Here is an 11,510-nt window from a genome sequence, read left to right as displayed (position 1 = left end):
ACGAAGGGACAAAAGGGACAAGATGCCGTCCTCATGTAAAGATATCCGTATGTTTTCTCGTCCCGTCCCATCCATGCTCTCTCTCTCTCTCTCTCTCTCCCTCTCCCTCTCTCCCTCTCCCTCTCTCCCTCTCCCTCTCCAACTCCCAGTTCCACTGCGAGTTCCTGGCTCCTGGTCACTGCATTTTCGTTGCAAATGAACCTGAAAACAAAACGGCCTATCCTGACGGTATACATGTATTGTATTTGATCTCCAGGCGCCGCACTAGCCGCATGCCTCCAAAAGTCCGACTGCATAATGGTGGACCGCCACAAACCCGTCGAATGCCTCTCGTCCCCCCTCCTCGAGACGCTCCCGGAGCAGTGCCAGCAACTCAAGAAGGGTTTCGGTGAATGTCGCCGCGGCCTGGTCGATATGAGGAAACGGTTCCGGGGCAACGCGCCCATCTCGATGCAGGGCCTGGAAAGCGAGGGCAAGTCTGCACCGCAGCTGTACGGAGGCAAGCCGGCGTTCGATGTCGTCGAGGGAATGAGTAAGGAGTCGAGAGGCGAGGTTGAAGGCTTGGGATTCGACCCGAGCAAGACGAGAGGGTTGTGATGTTTTTTTCTTCCTTCCAAAGTTCCCCGAGAAGAAAAACAACACAAGGACCGAAACGAGACGGGACGGGACGGGACGAAGAAAGCAAGAACGAGCATAAAAAGAAGTGATCAATATATACGAACATTCCTTGGGGGGGAGGGGGGGTTTACTTTGCTGTGAACACATGAGCACGACGGGACACGGAGACCGCATGCACAACAAGCTGAGCTGTCGAGCTGTCATGCGCATTATATGGTGTGGTGTGACGTGGTCTTCGGACTAGCTCAACCAGCGGACTTTTTCCAAGGTGTAATGGCTCCTGCAGATGCTCGTGAAACCAGCCGGAGCAGCCAGAGGAGCAGGACGAGACAAAGCTGCATTTTGCCCGCGTGAGGTGCCTCGCCCCGCCGAGCAATCGGGATTGAATGGCTGCTGGCCGATGCTCGCGTTAGAACGGTCGAGGGACAAGCAACACATCGAACCCGGCACCCTCACCAAAGATGGCACTACCGAATCATTCGGACGATTGGGGAAAGGGAACCACGGAACACGGCATCACAGGACCTGCTCCGATCCGCGCTGTGGAGGCGACAGAATCAAAATTGTAACAGTAGAACAGAGCAAGCAAAGGAGACCGCAGGTTCAGACTTTGAATTCCCCTTGAGCAAGATATGTGCTCTCATCAACCGGGCAGCGGACAAAAGGACGCATCTTTGACGTCAACTGCCGGTCTCTTTGACTCGAGACGATGGGGTGGGAAGTCCGAACAGAAGGGGGAGAGTGTCAGTTCCCTAGATGTCAGAGCATATTTGTATCAAAAAGTGTGCAGAAAGAAAAGAGAGGCAAGCGTAGCATAACCAGGAAAGGGTCTATATCCGTTCTTCTTTTTGATCAATACTTTTTATATAAGTACATTTTCTTCCCCAACGATCTAACCCCTTGAACACTTCACGTTTTGTTGTGCACATCAAAAGCCAGCTCGGTTCGGTTCGGCTCGGCTCAGCTCAACTCATTTTGACGAGCTCACACTCAATCTCCGTCTCCTCTCAAGCTCCTCCTTGGGAGGTTCACAGTACAACCAGAGGACTGTGAAACAGATGAATCCGACAATGACGCTCCACAGACCTCCGATCCAAGGCCACGCGCCCGAGATGGCCCAAGATCGCGGCCACTCGTCATGTGCAAAGTGGCGCACCGTGACTTGGTTCTTCTCCTCGATCGGAGTCAGGAAAGGCCGCTTGTAGTTGACTTTGAAGGCGAAAATGCCGTGCTGGTCAGGCGTCGTAAAGGTCGTGCTGAACACGGTGCTATTCAGAGTGGTCGCCGTAGGCGAAAGAGGAATCCGGTGGAACGGCGAGAGCATCGAGAACTCCAGCTGGAGATCGTCGTTTGCCGGAACGGTAAACGGCTCCCAGTGATCCCGGGCGTATTGGGAAATCTCGATCGAATATCTCTGTTGCAAAAAGAAAAGAAAAAGAGGCAATCGTCAGCGGAAAGAGCTCCTGGAAAACACCACGAAATAGACACCGTGTTATACGTACCACGTCATTTTTGATCCTGTAGATTTCAGGATTGGAGTCTCCGTAGCCCGTAATTTCTGTCTCGGTGGAAGGCGCAGGGCATGTGTCGCCAGTGCCGGGGGCTGTAACCTTGCTCGAGAAGATCTCCTGGTGTTGCACGCTCAGGACCTTCAACACACCCACCTCCTGGAACGCCCATTCGGTCAATTGCCGCGCGAATTCCTGATTGACCGTCTTGACGTTCTTGCCAGACGACGACGACGACTTGACAGAAGCGTCGAACCACTTGTCTTGTAGCATTTCCAGCGACCCGAGCACAACAAAGCGAGCAGAGTTACGAGCCTGCATGGCTGTTATCAGTGATAGTTGCGAACCGGTCGCGAATGGGTCCTCTAGGCTCTCGGCCGCTTCTTTCGGGTTGTATGCGTAGGCAGTCGCTGGTGCCTTCAGAATCGGCGCAATCAGAGGACTTGTGTTCCCCAATGTTTGTCCTACTGCTCTCGGAACAGCCAGGACTCCATCACCGCCGAAGAAGTTGACCGTATCGGACCTCAATGGACCCGGACGGTTGAGTAGTAAAACATCATGCTTTTCTGCCGCGGACACAGTGTCGTAGTTGAAGTGGTCGACGACGACCGAGGTCTTGTCGGTAGGGAGGGAGATGTCGAACTCGAGAAGCAGGGCTGAAATCGCAGAAGGGGTTCCAGATTCGGAAGACAGTCCAAGGAGAACGTTTCCACCCGCGTTGACATAGTCGAGGAGGATTTTCGGTGTCAAGGCCGGTCCGTACCCTGTCGAAAGGTAAGTCAGTGTTCATATCCGCGTGTCCATCCCGACGTTCGTTCCCACCTTTGGACTTTGGCGGTGTCAGAAGGATATGCTCGTAAGCCAACTGTCCGTGCCGAAAGAGCGAGACATCGTCCTTCCTCGGGGATTCAAAGGTCAATTGAAAGTCGCGCGCTATACGACCACCGTCTCGTCAGCATCGTTCGAGGTCCCATCGGACGGCGCCAAATGTGCAGACATACCTTCCAGATCGGCCCAGAACTTGGAATATAGTCCCTTCAGCGCCTGGTCTTCCAGCACAACCAGCACTCTGTTACCCACGGCGCTCTTCGCGGAGACCACCCCGACACAAGCCACCAAAAGAAGGGAGAGCGACTTGAGTAGCCGCATTTCGAAAAAGACGACGCTGAACAAAAAAACGTGCAAAGGACTTTACGGAAGCATGTCTCGCAGGTAGGTAATTGCAGTACGAGCCGCGCAGTCTCTCCAACTTGCTTTCTCCGTCAAGTAAATCTGTCCCCCCCAAAGCGGAGTGACACGCGGACGGACAAGCGGTCTTGTACTCCACCGTTCTACGGTCGACCACTTTTTCCTGAGGTACAAGGCTGAACAGACCTAGAAAGGGGGGTTCTTGGCCTTACAGAAATCAGACAATGACAATGCTTTCAACCACTCAACAACCCTCCCTTCTCAATGACTCTAGGCGCTGCTTTGGTAGGGGCGGTAGAAATTGACCCAAAGCACACCCGCCACGATCACGAACAGGACAGCGCGTTGAAGAGTAAAGTAGAATCTAATCATACGAACCTCGACCCCTTCGACCTTAAACAAATGAGTCTATCTCGGTGATGGCCAATGCATACCTAACTAACCGCTCAATACCGCTGATGGAGCCCGTTGATGGAGCCCGCTCCTATTAAAAAAAAACTTCACTTCTTCATCGCCTTTTCCGGATTCTTTTCCAGCAGGAGACACCATTTCCTCCACTCCCTCGCTGCTTTGCGGAAGGTATTTCTCAAATCATCCTTGACCTCCTCCATTTCCCACCGTTCGTCCTCCCAGTTTCTATCCTCCATCTCAATCTGTGGCGCTTCCTTTTCCCCATCTGCTCCAGGACTTGCCGCCCTCTGTCTGCCTCTCCCTGCCGGTGTCCAACCAATTGCCTCGAGCACATCACTCTCCGTAGGGCCCGTCTTGTACTCGGGAAACAGCTTGCTGTCCACCTTGTGACACTCGCTTTCGAGGTATCGCTTCAGGACCTCGATCCTGCCACTGTCTCTGAACGTGAGCCGCAAATGGTCTTTTCCGCTCTGCTGTTGACCCTCGCTCTCCTTGCCGTGGCTTCCGTCTGACGGGGTCGAGGCTGTACTCGAAAGACGTTTCGTCACACTCCTCGCTGTCTTGGCCCCACGGAAACTTGAATATGCCCACACCGTGTCGATCTCACCCAATCCGCCAAACGGCCAGATGAAGGTGGCGAGGATGTCGATTCCATATGTCACGGGCATCAAACCTGTAGCGATAATGGTATCGCGCTGCGCCTTGCTCTTGGTACGCAGCATCGTGTTGACGAATTCCTCGCGCATCGCCGTCTCACTGAGCCCCATGGTCGGAGGGTAGATCATGATCATCTCCTCGACGCCGATTGTCTTGTGGGTCTCTGCTCCCTCGGCGTCACTGCGCTCATCATCTGAATGGGCGGGAGAAACGCGGCCCAGAAAGTCCAGGTTCGACGACGTGGTCTTGCTCATGGCCCAGTCGATCCCCTTTGTCGCTTTGGACTTGAGGCCCTTCCACGACGCCGTTTTGGCGGTGCTGGTCTTTGCGGAGCGAACTTCTTCCTGCCATTTTCGTTGAACCTTGTGGAGTTTGCCTTCCTTTGTGCCTTCGGTTGGTTTCTGGAGTGGAGGCGGCGGAGGCGTGTAGATCATGAAGCGCGACGGTATAGATTCTGGCGTCACGCTGTTGATCTTGGGCTTGGGGAAAGGCACAAGGTAGCCTATTAGCTTGTGCGGATCCCGGATGTAGTGGATCGGGTTGGAAGGGTCATCGTCAGCAGAGAATGTCTGTTTGATGCGTTGAGGTGGTGGCAGAAACTGAGGGGGGGCTGCCTGGAATGAATGCTGCCCCGCGTCGTCGGCTGGACTATACGATGGTGGCGGCGGTTGTTGATAAATCTGTGCTTCGGTGTCGTAGTTCCCATGTCGCTGAGGCAGTGGCGGTGGTGGAGGTTCGTTGATTTGTGGCACTGATGGGTATTGCGTTGACGTGTGAAAGTCAGCGGCGCCCGTGTGAGACATGTTGTTTGGCCGTGGTGGCATAGGCGGAGGTGGAGGATATTCCGCTGGTTGTTGGATGGGATGAGACAGCGGTGGGACTGGAGGAGGATGGTAGTCTTCGTCTGCCATGGTGGGAGAGTCGCTCTTGTACAAGGAGAGTCTACGGCAGTTGAAGCAGAAAAAGTGAGAGTTTAGGTGCACAAGGTAAGAAAGCCAGGTATTAATTGATACATATAGAGATGTTGAGAGTGATGCCTTGGCCCCTCGTATAATTTAGACGGACCATTTCACAACAGGCGATTTCTTGTTTTCGAACTTGGAAAAACATAGAGAAGTATACGCGTCGCCGTCTCTCGAGAATGACGTGAACCGTGGCTGAGTGAGGCCCCGGCAGTGTTCGGGAAGTCAGCCCAGCCCGGATGGCTCTTTGCTAAGGTAGGCACCTCTATTACAGTAAAGGTAACTTGGGATCGGGATCAGTTGCGGCACTAACTTAGTGAAGTACCTTACATACCTGGTATACTGATCAGTTCGTGTGACGGCCTTTCGCTACTACACTCCAGCTAACCATGGCAAATGTATGGGTGACCGAGCCCGATGTCAGTTATATACCTACCTTCATATGCGAACAAGCATTTAAATAAGCTCATGGAAGCCTTGTTGTGGGGATGGGTGAAGTGGATGAACCCGAGCCTCACCAACTACAGTCTATAGACAGTCGGTACGGCGTACCTATTGTATACCTCCTAGCTACCTAACTACCCTGGAGCCCTTTCGCATATCGATACGAGAATGGTCCCCCTCATACCACTGTCTCGCGAGTGATCTAAAAAGAAAAAAAAGTACTTCCTTATTTTTATAATAGAAAACAGGTCATTATTTTGGAGCCCGACGATCTCCTCGACCACTCACTCAAACATCTCTCTCGGCTGCAAACATTGAAAGATTCAAAATACCATGTCCCAGAAGCACGCCAACTCTCTTCGACATTTAAAGAAAAGAAAAGTCATTAACCACATACATGCCACTCATCTATTTCATCGCGATAGACTTGGAATCAACACAACGTGCCTGCCATGTACTAATCATTATGCATTAACGACGTTTTTTCAGATGACATATCCAAAAGCTGGTGCCGCCACTCCTTTGCAACGGCATCTCAACAACCACCACTCCTAATCTCAACGCCCATGCCTTCTCTCCTAGTCTTGACACAAGTTCTAAGGCCCAGCTGTCGCAGCCGTTGCTCTGGTTGGCGTAGCAGCTGCTGTGCCGGGCGTTGAAGTCGTGCCTCCTCGCCTAGCAGAGCCGCGGAAACTCATACTCAAAGATCGGTGTCCGTGGCCATAAGGTGTGCCGTGTCGATGACTATGACTCAGTGTCGAGACGTCATGTTTGCCTAAACAGCCACATTAGTCATGTTACGAGCTCAAAAATTCACCGTTCTGTACATACCGTCACAGCATGCCCGGACATTCTCCAGTCCACCAAATCCGACTTGTTCTTGCCTCAACATCTCTCGGCGAAGCTCCTCTGCAGAGTCTTTGCGCCCATCACTCACCAAACTGGCGTCGTAGATGCTACCAGCTTCACTTCGTGCTCCGGAAACCCGGTTTGCTGCCTCACTTATCCCCCGAGTCTTTCCCGTAACAGATCCGATCATACGTGAGAATCGACTGACACTGCTAGCACGGCCTGCACGCTCTGTATTGGTTTCTTGAGACTGCTCGACACGGCTTTGTCGGGTGGTTGTATCGTTGGTAGGCCCGTGCGACGGACGTGTTGCACCAGTCGTAGCGATACCCAGGGCTGGTCTTTGGGTAGTGGAGGCTCGGTTGGCACTGGTGCCTCGAGTGGTTCGAGAATTGTAGCTTGACAAACTCATACGGCTGGTAGTTGGGACCAGTGTAGCTCCATATCCGCCAGCATTGACATTGAATTCGTCAACGTCGTCCCGGGTGATCTCCGATCCGCCGGCTTGGTAAGTCCCGCCACTAGCATCATCACCACGAAGAAGCAGATAATTCAATGCGTTGAACCATGTCTCGTGTCTCTGTCCAGTGCTCGCAGTAAACCTCACACGCCGGCCAGGGGTGATGATTTCAAGACTCTTCCGATGGAGTCCAGGGGGCATAGGATTGTCATCAGGTATAACTTTAACGCTTTCAATGAGCACGCTCTTTGCTTTGAGCTCGTTCCTGCCCGCAGTTTGGGGGTCCTGATCCGACCAGTACAGAGTCTTGGTATACGGGTGTACCCAGAAGTACCGCCTATGCCTTGTTTCCGACATCTCGGCTCTTCCAGCCTTGCGAGTGTATTTCCACAAAAACTCTCCTATCATGGTTTGTGTAATGGCTTGGATTATCCTGGGGTCTGTGCCGAACCCATGAGCAGACATCTGTCCGGCGGGATGGATGTTGAAACGCTCATCCAACTCAGATGCGAACGAGGAGACAGACGACCGATGTGACAACTGCGAAGTTACGGTGCCTCGTTGGTGACGGCCGACGTTAGATGTGCGATGGGCAGTGCCGTCACGACTGGGAGATCGTACAGAGTCTCCTGGAGTGCGTGGGCGCCGCATAGCTGAGGCTGGAAGGGCGGGCGGACCCATGACAGTTGGTACATGGGGCGCAGCGTTGAGTTCTCGAGTCGGAGAACTGACTCGACTCGCAGCTTTAGCAATGGCGGCTTTGTGGTCGGGAGGAAGGGGTGGATGGCTGTTGGACAAACGGCGGCTCATTGAACTTGATGGCCTCTTCGTGGGCGAGGGAAGAGGAATTGCCTGGCCAATGGGTATGCCAGGCACGATTTCACCGGGAATGTCAACTTCCTGCCGGTCAAGAGCCTCAGCCGGTGTGACAGGGCCGAGTGGACTAGTGACAGACTCCACTTGCTTTTGGCCCTCTGGCAATGGCAACGGCAAAGTAAGCTGCGTTCGCAAAGCTTCTTCGATCTGTTGTGCGGTAAGAAGCGTCTGGGAGCCTTGATCCTGACTGATGGTTGAAGGAGACTCCGGCTGCTCTTGTACATAGTCAGATTTGCCGGCAAGGACATGCTTGACCGGAATGCTATTACCAGAGACATCCCTCAAGGGCATATTCGCCGGCATCTCTGAAGCAGTGCCTGTTTGTTCGCTTGTCTCGTCCTCGGCAATCAACGGCGCACGGTCGTTCTTTGCTTTAGACAGGCCCAAAGCAGCAGCTGCTGAAGCGAGTAGTCCTGACGCTGCCACCTTTTCAGTAGTATGAGGCCTGCTCGGAGAGTCTTCGACTTGGGTGGAAGCCGTTACACCAGGGGCCCGTTTCTTCTGGGGGGTTCGCACAGGCTCAGTGACTTGAGCGTAAATGCTTGAAAGTGTCAGCGGTTCAGGCAACGAAGCCGCAATTGCGGTCGCTTTCTCGGGCGTTACTGGCATGGTGTCCAGCATCAATAGACCAGAATAGTTGAGGCGTTCCAGGGCCAGGGGCTGGGGCATGAGTTCAGCGACGGGTTCCCCTTGCTGGGGGCTTTGTGCTTCATCCCATACGGTCTTGGGAGGAGTGATGAATGCAGTATTCCTGATCGGGCTTTCTTGCAGCGTTCTCTGTGGGGTGTATTGGGTGCCATTGTCGATGTTTTTGATGGGTGATACTGGCACAGTTGGAGGTAGCGGAAACTGGGAAGCAATCGGGGAGAGTGATTGCTCGTGGAACGGTGTATGAGATCCGTCGACATCATCAAACTCGACAATGCTCGTAGGCCAAGCTTGGTCTGGCTTCCAGGGATCAGTCATCGTTGCACAGTCGACCATTGCCGCCTTGACAAGGCTAACCGGTTCCGGTTGCGGTGCTGGTTGCTTGCTGGGGGTATAGGCAGGGACACCAGGGGTTGAGGCTGCTGAGGCAATGCTAGCTCTGCCGGGGGTACCAAAGTTGGAGCTGTCATCCATACCACCTAGCTCTGCGAAAAGACTACGCTCAGCGCCAGGCACGCTTCGCTCACTACCGATCGTAGCTGGCGAGTCCTGCTGTGCGCTTTCCGAGTACACGGTTGTGGGAGTGCCATCCGGGGGGACTCTCGACTGTCTAGCGAATGAAGTCCGGCCGTTTTTGAGCCGGAACTTTTGCGGCTGACTCAGGACTGGCGTTTTGAGTTCGTCTTCATCTTCACCAGCTGAAGTAGAGGCGGTGCTCATGTATGATTGCCGGTCCCCAGCAGGTTTGAAGGCGAGAGATGGCCTATTTGTCCGGGATATGCCTTTCCGCCGCAGTTGAGCCGCAGTATCTTCAGTTTCGGTGAGGTCATCTGTGCTATCACCAGCAAGGCTTTCGGCACCAGTCTGGAAGTCTTCGCTCTCTGTGGCGTGTCGCTCATCTGCAGTTTCAAAAGCACCTTCGGTCTCGTTTGCGGTCTGATATGCATCACTCAGATCAGTGGTGTGACTTCCGGCAGCAACTGGTACTGCTAACTGCCCCTGAGTGTGCGATTTAGTAGGCGAGTCAACTGTGTTATCCTCCCAATCGTCGTCTTCGAGCTCAATATCAGTTCGAGCCCTCCGACTCCCTCCTAGCATATCGGGCCGAGCTGGTTTTTTGAAAGTATCCGACTTTGTCTTTTGTCGTTTATTGCCGCTACCGAGGGATACGTCGCCTCGACGCTGCTCTAGTTCATCTCGGGCATCTTGTAGCATACGCTTGAGCTCGATCTTTTCTGTCTTTTCCCTATGAATATTGTTCTTGAGGTTCTGGATCATCCTATGAGCATGATGTAACGAGCTGCGAAGTGTCTCCGACTCCAGCCCGCCATGCCGTGGGGTTGCTTTTGTGGGAGAAGCAGGGGGCGAATGTTCCGGGGACTCCAGGTCTTGGAATTCTTCATCGTAAGCTCGACCTGCGGAAGCCTCTGCATCAGGATGCTGTCCTCGTAAGCGTGCCGCAACTGCTCGCGCCAGCTCATGGTTTTGCGCAGTCAACTCATCAACTTTGTTTTGTAAGGCAGCTCTCTCGCCTTCTCCGACGTCCATGCCACGCTTGAGTGTGTGCAATTCGGAATCGTAAGCTTTCTTTGCCGTAGTGTGTTCATCGGTCAGCTTTTCGTGTGCAACCCTAATCTCGTCCATCTCACTCTGAAGTCTACTCTTCTCCGCTACCGCAGCGGCGAGACTTGTGTTTAGTCTCTTTTCTCGGTCAGCAGCTTCGCGAGCTGCCGCCAACAACTCGTGCGTCTGGGTTTCCAGATTCCAATTCTCATCTTTGTACTTTTGCTCACTTTCATCCTGGGCTCGTAAACGCTGCACATATAATTGGGCTTCTTGCTCTAATCGATCTCTGTCAGCATTGGCCTGCTTCAAAAGATCATCCCGTTCAGCCACTGCGCTCTGTAGGCTTCTCACTTGCGCTAGAAGCGAAGTGGAAATATCTGCCGCAAATTGCAAATCGCCAGCGCGATTGCTCGGCTGGTTGCGTTGTCGTCGGCTTGGAGCTGTAACTTTCGTGGGCGATGCAGTCGCCTGGCTCGTAAATGTAGACTGCTCAACGCCTAGCTTTTCTTCTCCGCTGACAGCCCTCGACTTTGGGCCTAATAGAGCTCGCGCAATTTCTTTGCCAACATCGTTGTGTTCTCTTTCCAAGTCGGCAAGCTGTTTCCGCAGTTCTGGAGATATCTCGGCATCTTCCTGGTGCTCCTCCACCTCACGCAGCTTGTCGTTGAGCTCCGACTGTTGCAGTAACAGTGATTCTCCAAGCTTCTGCGCGTCGTGCAGACGGCGCTCTGTCTCTGCAAGATGCGCGATAATACTTCTTTTGACCTGGGAAGGCGATGTAGCTGCGCCCAAGGTGATCGAGTCAGGGTCGACGAGACTGGAATAGCGGTGAGAATGACTGGATTGCCGCGGATTGTCGTCGTCAACAAAAGGATCGGACATGTCTCTCACTGACGCGTGAAGACTACTGTGAAGGCCCTCATCGGGACCAGCCATCACCGCAGTGGCCATGACTGTGATGTTTGCTCAAAGAAAAGAGCGCAGGAAGTGTCTTCAGCTTAAGGACGTTTGTTGTCGGCTGTCGTAATCATCTCGCCCCTCGATTGGGCAGGACCAAATGCACGGTAAACATAAGCTTCAGGACTGTAGTGAAATATGAAATCTGAATTGAATGAAGAAGGCAGCCGTTGAGTTCAGCCAGGGTTGTGTTGTCAATCAACACTGAAAAGGCGGACTCGACCAGGGAGATTTGCAACGATTGGCTCGCGGCTTGTTGACGCGTTTGGTCCTTGAAAGCTGCCAGCCTGCCAGATTTGGTGTGGGGTCTCGCTCCTCGTAGCGACGTCCAGGCCAAGCAGAGAGCCAAGTCAGCAGTGCCTACCT

At 53.4% G+C, this 11,510-nt stretch overlaps 4 protein-coding genes across 4 annotated transcripts; 1 reads left to right on the top strand and 3 right to left on the bottom strand.

Annotated features, from left to right (window-relative positions):
- Window positions 1–297: 297 nt before the first annotated feature.
- Window positions 298–597, top strand: PV08_04536 (uncharacterized protein; the record flags this gene model as incomplete). Its single annotated transcript, XM_016378883.1, has 1 exon — window positions 298–597. The coding sequence occupies one exon, from the start codon at window positions 298–300 to the stop codon at window positions 595–597; it is 300 nt and encodes a 99-aa protein (XP_016237560.1).
- A 991-nt stretch (window positions 598–1,588) lies between these two features.
- PV08_04535 (uncharacterized protein) lies at window positions 1,589–3,275 on the bottom strand (the record flags this gene model as incomplete). Its single annotated transcript, XM_016378882.1, has 5 exons — window positions 1,589–2,032; window positions 2,121–2,180; window positions 2,229–2,890; window positions 2,949–3,059; window positions 3,128–3,275. The coding sequence occupies 5 exons, from the start codon at window positions 3,273–3,275 to the stop codon at window positions 1,589–1,591; spliced, it is 1,425 nt and encodes a 474-aa protein (XP_016237559.1).
- A 539-nt stretch (window positions 3,276–3,814) lies between these two features.
- Window positions 3,815–5,293, bottom strand: PV08_04534 (uncharacterized protein; the record flags this gene model as incomplete). The annotated part of the gene is made up of 1 exon (XM_016378881.1): window positions 3,815–5,293. One exon carries the CDS (start codon window positions 5,291–5,293, stop codon window positions 3,815–3,817), a length of 1,479 nt encoding a protein of 492 aa, XP_016237558.1.
- A 1,300-nt stretch (window positions 5,294–6,593) lies between these two features.
- PV08_04533 (uncharacterized protein) lies at window positions 6,594–11,138 on the bottom strand (the record flags this gene model as incomplete). Its single annotated transcript, XM_016378880.1, has 1 exon — window positions 6,594–11,138. The coding sequence occupies one exon, from the start codon at window positions 11,136–11,138 to the stop codon at window positions 6,594–6,596; it is 4,545 nt and encodes a 1,514-aa protein (XP_016237557.1).
- Window positions 11,139–11,510: the final 372 nt, after the last annotated feature.

The sequence above is a fragment of the Exophiala spinifera genome (genome assembly GCF_000836115.1).
Source record: "Exophiala spinifera strain CBS 89968 unplaced genomic scaffold supercont1.3, whole genome shotgun sequence".
NCBI classification, from domain to species: domain Eukaryota; kingdom Fungi; phylum Ascomycota; class Eurotiomycetes; order Chaetothyriales; family Herpotrichiellaceae; genus Exophiala; species Exophiala spinifera.
The sequence above is the reverse complement of the archived record's forward strand: the minus strand, read 5'-3'. Positions and strand labels throughout refer to the sequence as shown.